We start from the raw sequence: 19688 nt of genomic DNA on the forward strand, positions 1-19688 counted from the left end.
CTCATTTTTCTCATCTAAATTTGAGAGGGAAGAAGATACTACTATTGCCTTGCAGGGTCATCGTGAGAAATAGATGAATTGATAAAGTTCTTAGAACTGTGCCAGTCATGTTTTAAGCATTTGGTAAGCATTAGCTATTGTTGTTAGTTAAAACAAAATAAGGTAATAACATTTTTTTTTTTTTTTTTTTTTTTTTTTGGGATGGAGTCTCACTCTGGCACCCAGGCTTGAGTGCGGTGGCGCAATCTCGGTTCACTGCAACCACTGCCTCCTGGGTTCAAGCGATTCTCCTGCCTCAGCCTCCCCACTAGCTGGGATTACAGGCACCCACCATCACACTTGGCTAATTTTTGTATTTTTAGTAGAGGTGGGGTTTCACCATGTTGGCCAGGCTGGTCTCGAACTCCTGACCTCAGGTGATCTGCCTGCCCCGGCCTCCCAAAGTGCTGGAAATACAGGCATGAGCCACCGTGCCAGGACTGTTTTAACATTTTTGATTCTAGTGAACAGGTATGTAAAGTGCTCAGCACAACACAGTGATGTAGTGGTCATTACATAAATAATCTTTTTTCTCTCTTTTATTTGTTTCATTTTAAAGATGAGGAATTTGTGCTCCAGAACAATCCAGTGATTTTCTCAGGATCTCATGGGATGACAGGGCAGGTCTCACCTGCTAGGAACTGTGCATTCTTTACTTTGCTTTTGTGTCTTATTTTATTCTAGATAGGAAGGAATTTTCCGTTCAGGTTTATATTATTTTTATTATGGTTGGAATTGCTGTCATGAAGGACATTCCATTCAGGTGTCAATATTATTTTTCCAGTTTGCAAAGAGGAAGCTCAAGATTTGGAATCTGAAAACCTTGGTTGTACTCTCTTCTGATTCTGGTGGCCTGTGGAATCTTAGAAGAATACCTTTACTTCTCTGGCCCACTGTTTTCTTATCTGTAAATTGAGGAGCTTAAGTTCTTTGATTTCTAGGGTTCCTTTGGCTCTAACATTCTACAACCATGATTTCTAAAACTACACACATCTTGTGTTACACAATTAAAACAGTTTATGCTAGAAAAATTAGTCAATACAAACAAGCCAAAAAGAAAGAGGAAGAGACAGAGGAGGAAGGTAGTTAGATATAAAATAAAATGGACTGTGGTCCTTGAAGGTTTCATTAACCCTAAAAAAATTTTCAGGCACTTCTCTTTTAATGGGAGTTTCAAAGCAGCTTACTACTTTTATGGTACAGGTCTTCTGCTTGTCAGAGTTCTCCGGAGAAACAGAATCCATAGGCAATATATATATGGAGATTTATTATGGAAATTGGCCCAGGTGATTATGGAGGCTAAGAAGTCTCATGATGTGCTGTCTGCAAGAGGAGAACCTGGAAAGTTGGTGATGTCATTTAGTCCAAGGCCAAAGGCTGGAGAGTCACAGGAGGGGTGCATGTCAGTGATGCAAGTCCCAGAATCTGAAGGCCCAGGATCCAGGAACTCTGATGTCTGAGGGCAGGAGAAGACGGATCTTCACAAATTCTCCCTTCCTCTGCCTTTTTATTCTATTGAGGTGCTCAATGAATTGGTTATTGCTCATGCATTGGCAAGGGCAGGTCTTCTTTACTCAGTCCCGTGATTCAAATGCTAATCTCTCCTGGCAACACCCTCACAGACCCTGGAAAAGAACATTTTACCAGCTATCTGGGTATCTCGTAGCCCAGTCAAGTTGACAAATAACATTCACCATCATGTTCTGTATTATATCCTAGTGTTGTGTTTCATATCCTATTGCAGAGGAAGCTCATTGAGGGCAGCAGCTGCATCTCACTCATATTCTATCCCTGTCCCACCAAAGAAGTACGGTGGCTTGCAGAGTAGTTGCAGCTCACCAAGTTTGTTAATACCATCCAGTGACTGCATATCTTAGGTGGCTTACTATATTTTTCTCTTTAATTCTTCCAGGAATCTTCAGAAATAGTTTTTCTGTTTATTTTTTCCTGGAGCAAAATCTATAAAATGATGTGTTTGGACAGGAATGATGTGGGCTCTGTCATTTAAATACCAGTGTCTTGGGTCTATCTGTCGTCTTTCTCCTTAATGTCCTGATGGACTCAAAGACCCCAATTAGTGACCAGCTCATGGGGGGTTCTCAAGATAGGTGAATTTGCTGCTCTTATGTGTAGAAACAGGAGCCATCTTTTTTTTCAGTTGCCATTTATGTTCAATTGTTTTGTCGTTGATTAAGAGAGGACTTAATTGTGATTGGTAGACCCTTGATCTGTAAATAGTAGAATTCAGTCAAGTATTCAAAATTTCAAGTATTTTGAAAACTTACTACTGAAGAGTTTCAGTAACCCTGCACAATAATTAGTTGTGAAATAAGGAAAAGCTTTCATCCCACAGTGATATTTTAAAAATTTTAACTTATGAACAAAATTCAGAAGAAAGCTTTTTAGGATTCTGGGTGTGTTGATGAATATGATATTTTTATTATTGATATCAAATATTTTATTGTCTGTCTTCATTTTAATACATTGTCACAACCTGCATACGTAAGTAGATCAGAATCTGTGTCCTACTACCAAGGGTGAAATAACTTCAGCCATGCGACATGGGCAGGCATTTTAAGCAGCATCACGGAGATGCAGAGCTCAAGTTGGTCAGCATTGCTGCCCGGTGCTGACATCTGGCCAGCTTCCACATTCCTGTGGAGCCTCTGATGAGGGCTATTTAAAGCTGTGGCTGTTTCTAGTCCACCAGGGAGCCAAAATGGAAAAGCCATTTACACTGTGCTACATGTTAAGATCCAGTTAATTCTTTGTGGTCTAGAACTCTGGGATGATTCGCATTAACGTGGCTGTCTCTGTGCACAACTGCCGAGGGTTCTGTCTACAGTGCCATTTGTAGAATCTTGCAGAATTGGAATAGTGCAGCCTGCAGTGGTAAAACAAGGCGGCCTCCTTTGAATATCCCAGAAGGTATGGTGGTTCTTCCAGCATGTTACATTCGAAACCACAAGAGGTGTGAAAAACCACTGGCCGGGCGTGGTGGCTCATGCCTGTAAGCCCAGCACTTTGGGAAGCTGAGGCGGGTGGATTGCGAGGTCAAGAGTTCGAGACCAGCTTGGCTAACATATTGAAACTCTGTCTCTACTAAAAATACAAAAATTAGCCAGGTGTGGTGGCACGTGCCTGTAGTCCCAGCCACTCGGGAAGCTGAGGCAGGAGAATCATTTGAACTTGGGAGGCGGAGGTTGTAGTGAGCCGAGACTGTGCCACTGCACTCCAGCCTGCGACAGTGACACTCTGTTTCAAAACAAAGAAAAAATGTGATGAACCCTTTGCGGATAGCAGAGTCCTTTATAGTGGCTTCCATTCGGAATGCACAGCGCGTGAGCTGAACTGGTGATTGCAGTCTAGTTTGTATGACCAACGTTACAGAACCTTTCATTTAGAGTCCAAGATGGCCAATGCTCACCCATAGGAAGCTCTTAGAGACTTCCAAGTTCCGTATCATTTTGTGTGTTTTCAGGCCTCATTTCCCGTGTCTCATCCTGGCTTTGTTCCCCCTCATCTCTGTGGATGTAAGTGCCGTTCTGTGATGCTAGAACTTTTTCCCATCTCTGAAGTGCTACTAAAGGAATCATTTGCTTCCTAATTTGCCAGATTGAAAACTATGGAGACAAGTTCCAGAGTGCCACATCTTTGTGATATGTTGGGCCACCTTGAGAACCAGTCTGTAATGTCATCTTACAGGGCTGTGGATTGTATCCTGCTTATTTTTCCTTCCTTATATTGTCTACTTTATCCTGAAGAAGAGGGGAAAGTGGGACCTATTTCAAATACTGATATCTGCTTCCATGAGTTATCTAGACATAATGATTCTTTTTCTAGGAGTTTTAGTTTTTTTATTTTTCCTTTATTTATTTTTTTTTGAGACGGAGTCTCGCTCTGTCGCCCAGGCTGGAGTGCAGTGGTGCGATGTCAGTCACTGCAACCTCCGCCTCCTGGTTTCAAGCGATTCTCCTGCCTCAGCCTCCCAAGTAGCTGGGACTACAGGTATGCACCACCATGCTCGACTAATTTTTTGTACTTCAGTAGAGACGGGATTTCACCATGTTGAACAGGCCAGTCTCGAACTCCTGAGCTCAGGCAGTCTACCCACCTCGGCCTCTGAAAGTGCTGGGATTACAGGCATGAGCCACCACATTTGCCCAGTTTTTTTATTTTTTATTTTTGACAGGTGGCTCACGCCTGTAATCACAGCACTTTGGGAGGCCAAGGCAGGTGAATCACCTGAGGTCAGGAGTTCGAGACCAGCCTGGCCAACATGGTGAAATGCTGTCTCTACTAAAAATACAAAAATTAGCTGGGTATGGTGGTGCACGCTTGTAACCCCAGCTACTCAGGAGGCTGTGGCACGAGAATTGCTTGAACCTGGGAGGTGGAGGTTACGGTGAGCCAAGATCATGCCGTGCACTCCAGCTAGTTCTTTGATTTTTCTGAATTTACTCCATTAAAATACCACTCCTTCCAGGTTATATCCTGTATTAGTACGTTCTCACACTGCTGTAAAGAACTACTTGAGGCTGGGTGGTTTCTGAAGAAAAGAGGTTTGATTGGCTCACAGTTCCACAGGCTGTACCTGGAAGCATGGCTGGGAAGCTTCAGAAAACTTACAATCATGGTGGAAGGCGAAGGGGAAGAAATCACGTCGTCGTGACGGGAGCAGGAGAAAGAGCGAACAAAGAGGGAGGTGCTAACACACTTTCAAACAACCAGATCTGGTGAGAACTCACTCACCATCATGAGAAAGGCAAGGGGGAATCCACCCCCGTGATCCAGTCACTTCCCACCAGGTCCCTCTCTCAACACAGAGGATTACAGTTCAACATGAAATTTAGGAGGGGACGCAGAGCCAGACCCTATCATATGCCTTCCCTGTTTTTCATCTCTGCTCAGATAAGCCTGGGATTGTTTCCATCACCCATGAGTCGTATAGGTCCCCTGGGTGCATGGTGTACTCTCTACCCTAAAGCATTTCTCAATTTGTCATCCTACGATAAGTAACATCTCTTTCTGAACTGCCAGTGTCCATGATTCTTTTATACCTAGCGTGTTAGGTGATTGGTCCGTATTCTCTGTTCCGTAAGTTGGGTGGTCGTGTAGCTTATCTTCCAAACCAGGACATTTTTTAGAGAGACAGCTGGTACATTCCAAGACCATTCCAGGCTAATCAGGATGTGTGATCGATCCTGCCTGTAAGAGAATCTCCATGGTAGAGACGGCTGGCGCTCTGAGTGTGATCGGTAAATATCCAGTCAATAAGTGCCTGCATGAGTCCTTGATTGTCTTCCTTGTGAAATTGTTGAACCAACTAGTTCCTTTTGAGCATTTTCCTGCTGATTCCCTTCCTGGCTCAAGAATAAAAAATCATAAATCACAGGGACAGTGCCAGCAACCTCACCCTGCCCCCACACCCCACAAATGCTTCCCTCCCAATGATTTTGTTTCCCAGTGTTCATTTTGGCCGTTCACCTAAATAACATTCCTAAAGAGGCTAGAGATAGAATGATAACCAAGGCACTGTAGCGTTTAACTGTGCACGTCAACACGTTTTCTTAGTTATTTTTTTTTATTATTATTATAGTTTAGGTTTTAGGGTACATGTGCACAATGTGCAGGTTTGTTACATATGTATCCATGTGCCATGTTGATTTCCTGCACCCATTAACTCGTCATTTAGCATTAGGTATATCTCCTAATGCTGTCCCTCCCCGCTCCCCCAATCCCACAACAGTCCCTGGAGTGTGATGTTCCCCTTCCTGTGTCCATGAGTTCTCATTGTTCAATTCCCACCTATGAGTGAGAACATGCAGTGTTTGGTTTTTTGTCCTTGTGATAGTTTACTGAGAATGATGTTTTCCAGTTTCATCCATGTCCCTACAAAGGACATGAACTCATCATTTTTTATGGCTGCATAGTATTCCATGGTGTATATGTGCCACATTTTCTTAATCCAGTCTATCGTTGTTGGACATTTGGGTTGGTTCCAACTCTTTGCTATTGTGAATAGTGCCGCAACAAACATACGTGTGCATGTGTCTTTATAGCAGCATGATTTATAGTCCTTTGGGTACATACCCAGTAATGGGATGGCTGGGTCAAATGGTATTTCTAGTTCCAGATCCCTGAGGAATCGCCACACTGACTTCCATAATGGTTGAACTAGTTTACAGTCCCACGTTTTCTTAGTTATTGAGTTGAATTTTGAAATGTATTCTACTCTGAAAATGCCCGGGCAAAGCATAGTTGAATATTGCGTTAGGAATTTTAGTAACAGTTTGTTCTCACTGCTTTGGGGGAGCTCATTCTGAATGGTGTCTGGTTAGCAGGAGCATTAGAGGATGTTACTAACACAGCAGAGAAGCTACCAGGTGTGATTACGGTCAGCAAGGCACCGGTAGCAGGTCAGTGGTACAGCCTGCTCCCATTTTCCTGACATGTTCAACAGGGGCAGCTTTTGTGCTTTTAAATAACCCATTCTATTTTGGTAGACCTTTTTCTCCCTTCTTTTCTAACAGTGCGGTTTCTATACAAGACTCACAATGAACTCACCATTCCCGCGTGGAAAGGAGTGACTAGTTGTATAAATACGTCTGTCTCCACTTGGTCTTTGCCTGTCCAGGCTTTGTGGGGGTCTGTTGATTCTGTCAACTTAACTGCCTTCCCTGCAGACCCGACCTGGAGTCCTTTGCTGCCCTAAATATTTTTCTCAAAGATCTTTTATTAACTTTTTCTTTTCTGCTCTTGTTTTTCTTCCTGTTACCTACTTTAGCATGTGGCCCTGTGGCAAGAGTGAGAAAGAAAAATACATTCTAGTGGTGTGATCGGGTGAAGCAACTACTGAATTTCTCTTCTCCATTAAAGAAAAAAAAAAGAAAACACAACTTTTTAACTTTTTTAGTTTCTCTCCTGCTAAGTGTTTGTTGAAAGGACACAATGAAATGACTGAAAAGAACCAGTTTTCCCTCATTAAATCTGTCCTTATGAACCTGAGCTTGTGAACTTTGCACTTTTTTGAGAAAAGCAACATTTTTTTTTTTCCTTGCTAATTAGTTGCTTGTGCTATTTTTGGAGAAATTAAGGCAAGGAAGATGGGAGTACCTTCAGTTTTCTTTTGATTTCCGTGACTCAGATGGATGGTCTGCGGGTGTGAGAGACTGCTAATTGTCTGCCAGCTTCAGCTCACCCATCTTTCTTGGTAATAAGACCCCTAATTTTTAGCTGTCACGTGGTCACCCAGAAGCCAGCCTTATAGCTAGGCATCACTGTGTTACTAAATTTTGATTAATTGCTTGTAACTGGAAATACCATGTACAACTTCTTGGAAGTGTCCTGAAGGAGGAAGCCTTCTTTATCCTTTCCTTTTTCCTGAGAGGAATGTAGATGTGATGGCTGAGCTCAGGCTGTCATCTTGGATCATGAGGTGTGTTTTAGTCAGCTCTGGCCATTATAACAAAAATACTATAGCCTGGGTAACTTAAACAACAGAATTTTTTTATTCGTCATTTTGAAGGCTGGAAAATCTAAGATCAAGGTACTGACGGATGCAGTGTGTCCGGTGAGGGCTCTCTTACTGGTTTGTGGAAGGCCACCTTCTTGTATCCTCACCCAGTGGAGAAAGAGATCGTGTCTCGCATGTCTCCTCTTTTTATTTTATTTTATTATTATACTTTAAGTTTTAGGGTACATGTGCACAATGTGCAGGTTTGTTACATATGTATACATGTGCCATGTTGGTGTGCTGCACCTGTTAACTGGTCATTTAGCATTAGGTATATCTCCTCATGCTATCCCTCCCCCCTCCCCCTACCCCACAACAGTCCCCGGAATGTGATGTTCCCCTTCCTGTGTCCAAGTGTTCTCATTGTTCAATTCCCACCTATGAGTGAGAACATGCGGTGTTTGGTTTTTTGTCCTTCGCATGTCTCCTCTTATGAAGGCACTAACCTCATTCATGAGGGCTCCACCCTCATGACCTAATCACCTCCCAAAGGCCCCACCTCCCAATACCATACACTGGGGATTAGGGCTTCCGTATATGAATGTTTCAGGGAAAATTTCCAAATGCACAGTCCCTAGCAAGGTGGGAGCCATGCACAGCAGATGGCTTGGTAACGGGAAACCAGGGGCCTCTGGACTGCCTATGAGAGAGAAACTCCTGTTTTGTGTAACTCCTGTTGAGTGTGGTTTGCTCTCATGTGAAGCTGAGCATAATCTTAACTGATACATCTATGAATCTATTTAATAATCTTGTTTGTTACCAGGGATTTCTGGGGAGATTTTTTCATGTCAGATTATACATCTCAGGGAAAGAGCAGTGCTTTGTCTGGTGGACAGAAAAATCTGAACTCTTAGAAATAAAAATGTGTGAGATTTCTGCAGCGTATAACATCTTAACCATGATGTGGGAAACCACTATCAGGATTCTGTTTAAAAGCCACAAAAATGCTTTTCTTCTTCCCCTTGGCCTCTTTCTGTCCCACTCTGTAACAATTCGGTCCTAAAGCCCTTAACTGGGTGTATTAGTTTGTTTTCACACTGCTAATAAAGACATACCAAGACTGTGTAATTTATAAAGAAAGAGGTTTAATGGACTCACATTTCCACATGGCTGGAGAGGCCTCACAGTGATGGCAGGAGACGAAGAGCAAAGGGACATCTTACATGGGGGCAGGTAAGAGAGTGTGTGCAGGGGAACTCCCATTTATATAACAATCAGATCCCGTGAGACTTATTTACTGTCACGCGAACAGTATGGGGAAACCGCCCCCCATGGTTCAATTATCTCCATCTGGCCCCGCCCTTGACATGTGGGGATTATTAAAATTCAAGGTAAGATTTGGGCGAGGACACAGCCTAACCATATCAGAGGGACAGGAAAAGACAGGCGTTCAGGGGTGGCCTGCGGGGGAGCGTTGGCACCTTGGTGAGGAGAGCAGCCATGCGGGTTGGGCAAGTCGGGGCCCAGGCAGAGTGAGGAGGGCGTCCTGGTGGAGGTGGCCTGGCGTGGAGTTTAGTATCAGGACAGAGTGAAGAGGAAGGAGTGATGGGGAGATGGTTGCTGTAGTGGAACACATGTTGGATAATTGAAAGGGCTGGCAAGATTCCACAGCACCTGCTCACGTGAAGACTTAATAAAAGCACAGGAGGTGGTTCAGCTGGAGGAAGAAAGCACAAGCCAGCATCGGTGACCCAAGAGACTCACTGGTGTGGCTCCACAGGGCACATTTTGTCTCCAGATTATGAACCATCAAGACGTGTCCAAGGAATCTTGGTATCAGGAGAGCCTGGGCAAAAACATCGAGCTCTGTCTTCTGTGCTTGGCCAGTCACCAAGCCAACCCAGGCCCTGTGACCAAGTGTAAGGCAGTGATCCCAATCCGCACCTCCCTGAATGGTCTAAGCAAGCTGGCGCTGGGGACCACCAGGGGCATTTTTAACTTTAAGCTGGCCCACTCCTCCTTATCTTAATTAAGAATGAGTACCAAATTTCCAGGTGTCCTTGCAGATGAGCACAGAGCTGTCCTGGTTTCACTGTAAGATAACCGTTTTATGTATCTCTGTAGAGGGGTATTTATTAAATAAGTAAACGGTTTAAAGACCATGCAAGTGGAGTTCTCGTCATTAGAGGAGAGAATTACAAATACCATAAGGGAGAAAACTAGAATGAGCCCTGAGATGTATTGGAATTGCGTAGATTGGGGTGAACGTAGGGTGTTTAGAAGTAGAAATAGACAGTGAAATCAATACAGGTGTTAGGAGCGTCTTATCCCCTAGCTCTGACCACTCAGAGGGGCCGAGAGTACCTAACTCTGCCACCACCCCATGGCCATGAGCACATGTAGTGCCTGAATTTTGGCTTATAAATATTATTTCCCACAAAAAGGAACCAGAGATCATGGGATAAATGGCTGATTCCAGGGCTATGGCAGAAAAAATACAAGATGAACCTGAATATCTTGTGTCAGAAGGCAAGAAAGTGCTGCAAGAATGAGGGGGTGTGTCGAAAGGACTAAGAAGCCAGCTTGGATGGACTCACACTGGCCAAATCAGGGACAATTTGAGCATCACTGTAAATAATATAGATTATAACCCATCAGCTAAAATAGCAAGCCGCAAAGCCATACAAAAATAATAATGATAGATCATAACCCATCAGCTAAAACAGCAAGCCGCAAAGCCATACAAATATAACTAAACTGGCTGGGCACGGTGGCTCACGCTTGTAATCCCAGTACTCTGGGAGGCCGAGGCGGGCGGATCACGAGGTCAGGAGATCGAGACCACGGTGAAACCCCGTCTCTACTAAAAATATAAAAAATTAGCTGGGCATGGTGGTGGGCGCCTGTAGTCCCAGCTACTCGGAGAGGCTGAGGCAGGAGAATGGCATGAACCCGGGAGGCGGAGCTTGCAGTGAGCCGAGATTGCGCCACTGCACTCCAGCCTGGGCCCCAGAGCGAGACTCTGTCTCAAAAAAAAAAAAAAAATAAAAATATAAATATATATATATATATATGTATATATACACACATAACTAAATAAACCATGATCTCCCAGCACCAATGCTGTTGACGTATTGGACTGGACAATTTTTTGTCACGGGTTGGGCTGCCTTGTGTGATGTAGGATGTGTGTCAGCATCCCTGGCTTCCACCCACTACACCAGTGCTTTACACTAGTGCCATCCAGCAGACAGAGAATGCCAGTCACCAACGAAATTTTAGATTTTCTAGTGGCCACAGTTGTTACGATCCAAAATGTCTCTAGACATTGCCAGATATCCCAATTGAGGGTTGGGGGGGAGGGTGGGGAAGTTGCCTTGATTGGGGACCAAAAGACACAATAAGTTTAGAGTTTGGTGAGGAAGAGGATATTGACATTGTATCAAAGTACCCTTCCTCCTTTTCCCAAATTTACTAACTACAAGAGGGGAAAACAAGACATTGGCAATGGAGAGGCCAGGCAGACTTCAGCAATCAAAGTGAAGATCCTTATCAATGGGATAAATGGAAGTCGTGTGTCCTAGGTAGGGTGCCATGACAAGAACACAGTGTTTCTGCTGTATCCCTGCCAAAGATGCTGATATGGTTTGGATCTGTGTCCCCACCAAATCTCATGTGGAATTGTAATATGATATATATATATATATATATTAGTTTATATATTTATTTATATATAAACTCTATCTATCTGTATAGAGAGACTGTGTGAGTTTATTAAGTAGCATTAACTCACACATTCACAAGGTCCCGCAATAGGCCGTCTGCAAGCTGAGGAGCAAGGAAAGCCAGTCCAAGTCCCAAAGGTGAAGAACTTGGAGTCTGACATTCGAGGGCAGCAAACGTCCAGCACGGGAGAAAGATGTAGGCTGGGAGGCTAAGCCATTTTAGACTTTTCAGAGGCTAAGCCAGTTTAGCCTTTTTCTGCCTGCTTTATATCCTGGCCATGCTGGCAGCTGATTAGATGGTGCCCACCTAGATTAAGGGTAGGTCTGCCTTTCCCAGCCCACTGACTCAAATGTTAATCCCCTTTGGCAACACCCTCACAGAAACACTTAGGATCAATACTTTGTATCATTCAATCCAATCAAGTTAACACTGAGTATTAACCATCACACCACCTTTGTACTGTATAGTGATAGAGTTCTCGTGAGATCTAGTTGTTATAAGAGTGTGTGGTACCTCCCCCCAACCACCCACTTCCTCCTGCCCTGGCCATGTGATACGGTTTGGCTGTGTCCGCATCCAATTCTCATCTTGAATTATAGCTCCCATAATTCCTACATGTTGTGGGAGGGACCTGGTCAGTAACTGAATCATGGGGGTGGGGCTTTCCCATGCTGTTCTTATTATAGTGAATAAGTCTCACAAGACTGAATGGTTTTATGAAGGGGAGTTCCCCTGCATATGCTCTCTAACTTGGTGCCATGTAAGATGTGCCTTTGCTTCCTCTTTGTCTTGTGCCATGATTGTGAGGCTTCCCAGCCATATGGAAGTGTGAGTCTGTTAAACCTCTTTCCTTTATAAATTACCCCATCTCAGTTTCTAGTATCTCTTTACTAGCAGTGTGAGAACAGGCTAATACCCCATGGGAAGATGCCTGCTCCAGCTTTGCCTTCTGCCCTAAGTTCCCTGAGGTGCCCCAGAATCAGGTGCTTCTGTGTTTCCTGTACAGCCTGCAGAATCATAAGCCATATAAACTTTTCTTATAAATTACTTATAAATTTCTTATAAATTACTCAGTCTCAGGTATTTCTTTATAGCAATGTGAGAATGGACTAATACAGATGCATGAATCAAGAATCAACAAATGACAAATCTCACAGAGTGAGACCCCATTTCTAAAAAAAAAAAAAAAAAACAAAACATTTAAGCAAGCATGGTGCTGTGAGCCTGTAGTCTCAGCTGCTTGGGAGGCTGAGGTTGGAAGATTGCTTGAGCCTGGGAAGCTGAGGCTGCAATAAGCTGTAATTGCACCACTGCACCCCAGCCTGGGCAACAGAGCAAGGTCATGTTAAAAAAAAAAAAAAAATTCTGCATAGAGGGACATAATACAAAATAATTGCCCCTACAGTCTTCACAATTGCCAAGGTCATGAAAGTCAAGGAAAGAGAAATTCTCTGCTTAGAGGAGACGACAAAGACCTGACAGCTACCTGCAGCGTGAATTCTCAACCAGATCCTATTTCTTCCCTAAAATAAATGATTGGGACATTTGGAGAAACTTGGATGGGGTTAGGATTAGATGGTCCTCATGTACTTGGTTAACTCTTTTAATGGTTGTATTGTGGTTGTGTACATTTTTGTTTGTAGGACCCTAGAGTTTATGGGGCGTCAGGCTAGCAGCTTAATCTCAGTGGTTCAAGCTGGGAAAACAGGTTTTTGTATTGCAATTTGAACTTCTCTGTAAGTTTGCAATGGTTTAGAAAAAAAAAACATGCAGCCGTACTTGGTGGCCCACACCTGTAATCCCAGCACTTTGGGAGGCCAAGGTGGGCGGATCAGGAGGTCAAGAGTTGGAGACCATCCTGGCCAACATGGTGAAACCCCGTCTGTACTAAAAATACAAAAATTAGCTGGGCGTGGTGGCATACACCTGTAGTCCCAGCTACTCTGGAAGCTGAGGCAGGAGAATCGCTTGAACTTGGGAGGTGGAAATTGCAGTGAGCCGAGATTCTGCCGCTGTATTCCAACCTGGCGACAGAGTGAGACTCAGTCTCAAAAAAAAAAAAAAAAAAAAAAAGCAAAAGTTGTGGTCAGTAGAAGTGATGCATATTTTCTTCAAAGCATGCTGAGCCCCAACATCGAGACCCTTCCTGAGAAAAATTTTTGTCTTACCCGTTTAAGGAAAAACCTCTACTGCATTAGATCGTTCTTACAGAAATAATATTGGAGGCTGGACACAGTGGCTGATGCCTGTAATCCCAGCACTCTGGGAGGCTGAGGTGGGAGAATTACTTGAGCCCAGGAGTTTGAGACCACCCTGCGCAAAATAACGAGAACCACATCTCTACAAAAAATATAAAATTAGCCGGGCATGGTGGCATGTGCCTGTGGTCTCAGCTACACGGGAGGCTGAGGCAGGAGAATCATCTGAACCTGGGAGGCAGAGGTTACAGTGAGCTGAGATTATGCCACTGCACTCCAACCTGGGCAACAGAGTGAGACCCTGTCTCAAAAAAAAAAAAAATTGGAAAAATTTACACACACACACACACATACACACAGACACACACACACACGTGTGTATGCATATGTGTGTAAATGCTGACAATGCAGTAAAGTTTTAGACCCCAGAGCAGAGGGCAGATCATTTCTCTCTTTTACTTTTGTGGCTCTTTATATATTTTCTTTATTTATAGTTAGAAAAACCATTCTTTAAGCAAACCTAATCTTACTGAGCAGATTAAACCGCCATGATAATGTTTGAAGCCGGAGAGCAATCTGCATTTCAAATCAGTGCTTCAAAATGTCAACCAAAATATGTTTAGAAGAAATTGTGAAGGGTTTTAACTCTGATCAACTGATAGCATGGAGGAGAATTTCTGGATGGGCACAGAACATAGCTGAAGCAGTAACACTGGCGGCCTTCTGCTAGATAAAGTTTCTGTTTGGATGAAGTGGCTTCAAAAATAATAATAATTAAAAATTTTTAGCACAAGGTAAGGCCCCTGTGCACCTCTACCCTCTTGGCTGGTCTTTCTGACTGGCCCAGATAATTGAAATGGATCACTAACGGCTGGGCAAGCAGGCCTGGGCACCACACAGAGCTAACTGGCCCTTGTCGTGTTGGATTCTGTGACATTAATCTCATTAGCTCTAACTTGCTGAGCTAATTGCATCGTTAGTTGCATGCCTTTTCTTCCTTTGGTTTAACGTTGAACAGATCGCGTTACATGAATCCTAGCTTCTATTTTGGTGAGCGATAATGCTTCAACCTGTGAAAATAACTTGGCCATTTGCTTTGTAGGAGTACAGGTAGAATGTGGATATAGTGATACATTTACTGACTGACTTTTTTTTTTTTTCTTTTTAGTTACCTTATCCCATATCACACAACTGGTCCTCAGCCATAACAAGCTAACAAGTAAGTGATGTTTCTCATTTGTTCCATTTTCTGACATTTGGGTGATCCTATGGCACTGCTGAGTCTGTTACTGTTTCCTTGGAAGAAACTAATGACAAATGATTATTTGCAGAAACCCTAGTTTATTTTGTGACACTAAGATGAGAATATTGTCATCCTGTATTTTGTCGTTTTGTAGTTAGCTCTACTTTAAAGATTCTTTGCTTTTTTTTTTTTTTTTTTTTTTTTTTTTTTTTTTTTTTTTTGAGATAGGGCCTCGCTTTTTTACCCAGGTTGGTCTTGAACTCCTGGGCTCAAGCGATCCTCCTGCCTTGGCCTCCCAAAGTGCTGGGATTATAGGCATGACCCATGGCGCCTGGCCTAGAGATTCTTTCTTATCATGTTTATGAACCAAAGAGAAAAAAATGACATTGTTGCTCTGGAAGTGGTTCCATTCAGAGATAATAAATGCTATGCTGACCTGAACTGCCAGACCATTGGTGAGCATTTCATGAGCAAAACTTACTTGAAAGCATTAAAAACTTGAAATTATTAGAACGAGTTCTTTGTTTTCATTTATATTGCCTCCTCAAAAGGAAAAGGTTTAACTATTCACTACACTTTCCGTCCCTGCTTGATGGGGGAAAAGATGCAAAATTGTATACACGATATACCTTTACGTCTGCATTTTTCAAATTTTTGAGTCTGGCTTCCCCAAAAGAAAAATTCTGCTGGGCATCCATAGACCCCACAGTAAAAGTATCTGCTTAGCATACAGTAGGATGAATGCCTATTTTTATATGACTATCTTGTGTGCATGATGGGCCATTTTCTTCATAGAGCTGTGGCTTTAAAGATTTTAATGACAGGGACCCACGCTCCTTTCCCATTGCGAATGACTGTCAGTTCTTTTTGCTTGCCGTTTTTCTTGCAGACTTGAATGATTTTCTAATCATGTGGCAAGAATTTGTGAAGGAGCTTTCTGAGTCCAGTGAAATTGGGCAGAATGTCATGTTGAGGGATTTGTGTCGTGAATTTATGTGTGTATGTGCATTATATACAGCTTGAAGTGATGTCACAGAGCTGTTGATTATTGAGAATTAAGAGTGGCAGCGAGGTCCCCTCATGCACAGGAAACAAGCGGATTACTTCGTTGTTAGCCAAAGCGCATATTTGTAAGGCAAAGGCAGAGTGACGGCACAGTTGTCATACTTAAGTAGTGGTGGCCACAGGAGCCAAAAGTGAGACCTACAAGTCATGTGTGGTCATTGTTGTAACAGGTAATTTATTGCCGGTTCCACTGTTTTTCTGGGAAATGGTCCCGTGGTCCACAGAGACCCGATTCTCAGTTCAGAAGGGATTCGTGGTTTGTTTTGAAGAGTGGACCACATGATTCCTAAATCCCCCAAGATTTGTGAGCAGTAATAACTGACATGTTCTGTTGTGTAGTTTATTAAAGTATTTCTTAGTTGCTAAGCTTATCATTGTTACAGTAATGATATCTTGTTTTGCTTATCTTGTGGAAACCGGTTTACACAAGAAAGCAAAACTGGCCAGGATCAGTGACTGATGCCTGTAATCCCAGCACTTAGGAAGGTTGAGGTAGGAGGATTGATTGAGCCTACAAGTTTGAGACCAGCCAAGGCAACATACTGAGGCCCCCATCTCTACCAAAAATCAAAAAATTAGCCAGACGTAGTGGGTCCAGCACCTGTGGTCCCAGCTACTCAAGAGGCTGAGCCTAGTAGGTGGAGGTTGCAATGAGCTATGATAACGACCCTGCACTGCAGCCTGGGTGACAGAGGGAGACCCTGTCTCCAACAGAAAGAAAGCAAAACCTTTATTTCTATTGTATCATTCATTGATCTCTTCTTTAAAAACATCTTTCAGATCGCTGTAGTTTATTTCTTTTTACATCTTCACAAAGGTAGAAATCTCAGGAGTCAATGGATCAGTTTCTTCCTCCACGCATTATAATATTAGGTTAATTGAAAGGGGCATATTTATATGTGGAGTTACATTGTGTTGGCCATTCAGGAGACTGACTGTGAAAGAATCCAGACTTTATATTTCTGCCTTGGCAGTTTTTTTTCTTTTCTTCACTCCATTTGAGACACTCTTGACCTAATCCAGTAAACTAATTAATGGTCTTGGTAAATTCTGTTTCAAGCCATCCTGAGTAGTGTCAGTGACACCTGATCTGTTTCAGTAAGGTCAAATTAGCATCCTTTACTATTTTTCTGGCATTTAAATGAATGACTTTGCTATGGTTTTTCAAGTGTTTATAGTAAATATGTCCATTTGATGGAAATATAAATATGCATTAAATGTAAGTGGCTAGGCACACCCTGCTGTCACTTTTTATGGTAATCAGTGTCTTTCACTTTCTGTTGTTTTTAATAGGGACCAGCTGACAACGCCACATGAAAACCACAGGGACTCAAAAGATAACTCCCCCACCCCCTCACCCGGCACTGCTTTTATCTTGCAAAAGTATTCGTGTTTTTCTCTTAGTATGCCAATTACACCATTCTCTGACATTTCCACTTATGTACTCATGGAAGGAATGAATGGTTTACTCAAACTGGGACATTGATTTGGGGACACTGTTGGCTCCACTGACTTAAGATCTGCAGGGTTATTGAAACAGTGTGGCACGGGGTTGACTTCCCTTTTCTTGCCAGTGGTTTTGGCCTTGACACGTCCACCCAGGGCAGTAAAAGTGAGGCCACGAGGAAGCTGAAAGTGGGATCTGTGATTCTGAAATTCCTCAAGAATCTGGGAGCAGAAATTCCTGAACTTTTAAATACTGCAGTTCATAAAAATATTTATGTATCATCAATCTAATTGCTGTTAATGCTCCAAGACTATTATGGTGACACTATTTGAATTTAAACCTGGGGGCTTGGGGCAGGGTTGATGGGTTTTTGAAGTCAGCGGGGGAATTAATCTGTCTGTAGCAACTTTCCTAGATGTGTATATATGCATGATGTATTTAAGGAGACGGGAAGAATAGTTGCAAGTGAATTTTTTTCTTCTGCCTTTTTGCTATGAATGGGCAGGTACTGACTTTGAATGCAACAAAGTCATTGGCAAAGTCAGAATGCAAAGCCATCCTGGCCCAATGGGAAGAGATTAAAGATCCTTTCGGAAACAATCCTTTCTTTGAGCACCTGCCTGTGATGTAGTAGGCACCTGGCAGAAGGCTGGCTCGCTCTTGTGCTCGCTGTCTTTCAGAAACTGCCCTAATCTGCCCCATATCCCATGCCAGCCTCTCCTCTTCATATGCTGCTCTAGGAAGATGGATCATCTTCTGCCTCCCCGTAGCCCTGCCTCTGGCCCCAGGCTTTACTCCTGCCTGCCTCTCCTCCTCCCTCCTCCTGTCTACCAGCCTCTCCCCATCCTTCCCTGGGGGCCCCCTGGCTGGTCTGGCCCATCTGAAGCCTTTCCTCCCCAAACTGTCTTGCATGTAGACTCTTTAACTCCAGCAAGGCATTCCCTGTCCTCTTGCTTTCTGTTTTTTTCTCTCTCTGCAAATAGATGGTCAGCTTTTTTGGAAGCAGGGATCATGTCATATTATTCCTGAATGCCTGTGGCTGGGCACTTAGTGGCTCCCCAGTAATTACCTGTATAAATCCAGTGTTCATTGCTCCCAGGAGGTATGTGGATGACAGGGAAGGGCAGAGGAAACTGCTGGCTGGAGAGAAAGGGGAGAACATTGGGATCGGACGATTTCTTTGGGATTAACTGGTATAGAGACTTGAGTAGATGTGGCCGCCACAGACTTTGGTTTCTTACTCACTGTGTGCTCATTTCAAACATGGTAGAGTGTGATGCTCTAAAGATGTATGACCTTCAGCCTGGGCAACATAGCAAGACCCCGTCTCTTAAAAAAAATGAGCCAGGCATCTCAGCTACTCTGGAGGCTGTAGTGCGAGGATCACTTCAACCTAGGAGTTTGAGGCTGCAGTGAGCTACGGTTATACTACTGCGCACTCCAGCCTGGGTGACAGGGCAAGACCCTATCTCAAGAAGATAAAAATAAAAAAAAAAAGATACATGACCTTATGTCCAGTAAATGATGGCTATCTCATCTTTACAATCATAGAGCCAAGGAATGATGGGCTGTGATGTGCTACTCAGGCACACAAAGGACTCGGAGCCAGGGTAACTGGTATCATGACCACTCAGATGCGTGGGAAGGCAGCAATAATGCCGAAGGTCATCTTCCTGTGTTTCTTTGCTTTTCCTTCCTGCCCCTGGCCTCTGTGGTTACCCTCCCTTTCAAGCCACTGTCAGCTGAGTCTTTTGTAGTCTGCTCCTTAATACAATCCCCAGGTTTTATGGTGTTTGGAAGTGTGAGCTTTGTAAATGCTTTCCTACTTATTTGTTTTTAAAGAGGAGTTTCTTTTGGGGACAACCAGTTTAAGACTTGTCCACTAGAGGTCACTGTTGAGACACATATGTCTCCTCCAGGGTTTGTACCTAAAAATTAGAAACCAACTTTGTTGTGAGAATAAATTTTGTGCAGGCTCTCCAGCCCTGCACCACAGGGCATGTTGCTATTGCTGCTTACATAGTGCAGTTTTTACCACATTTAAGGTAAATCCTTACAGAAGGAGGTATGCTGCGTTTTTCGTTCTTCTCCTACCATGAAAATATTCAGTTTCACATATCATTTTTTAGTATTTATTATGGCTACTTTCTCAAATCAGAAACATTTCTTTTCCTCCAGTATCCTTACATTGAAAGAATTATACTGCTTTCCATAGTATTTTGTATTGGGCATATGTGAGATTTTTTTTTTAATCTGTGGAAGAAAGTTTGAAGTATTTATGTATCCAGATTTTAATTCAAAAATAACTAAAAATCAAGAAAATGTGTATTCTGTGCATATTTATGCTGATTCATATACTGCTTAATTCCATTGTGTTGGGGAGAATATGAAATGAATGTACAACAGGAAATGAATTGCATTCTGTACCAGTGATAAAACAAGCTCTGGGCGTTACGTTTTTAAGTGAAGTTTTCCTTAAGTTTTAAAAATAATTTTATTCCAACAGCAAAACGC

General features: G+C 43.0%; 1 protein-coding gene across 1 annotated transcript in view; it reads left to right on the forward strand.

Annotated features, from left to right (window-relative positions):
• RSU1 (Ras suppressor protein 1) overlaps nucleotides 1-19688 on the forward strand; it is a 221137-nt gene that overhangs the window by 12138 nt on the left and 189311 nt on the right. The window contains exon 3 of the mRNA XM_030819247.1: nucleotides 14588-14638. Within this exon, the coding sequence (XP_030675107.1) occupies nucleotides 14588-14638 (51 nt within the window). The remainder of the gene's footprint in view (nucleotides 1-14587; nucleotides 14639-19688) is intronic.

The sequence above is a fragment of the Nomascus leucogenys genome, chromosome 9 (genome assembly GCF_006542625.1).
Source record: "Nomascus leucogenys isolate Asia chromosome 9, Asia_NLE_v1, whole genome shotgun sequence".
Taxonomy (NCBI): domain Eukaryota; kingdom Metazoa; phylum Chordata; class Mammalia; order Primates; family Hylobatidae; genus Nomascus; species Nomascus leucogenys.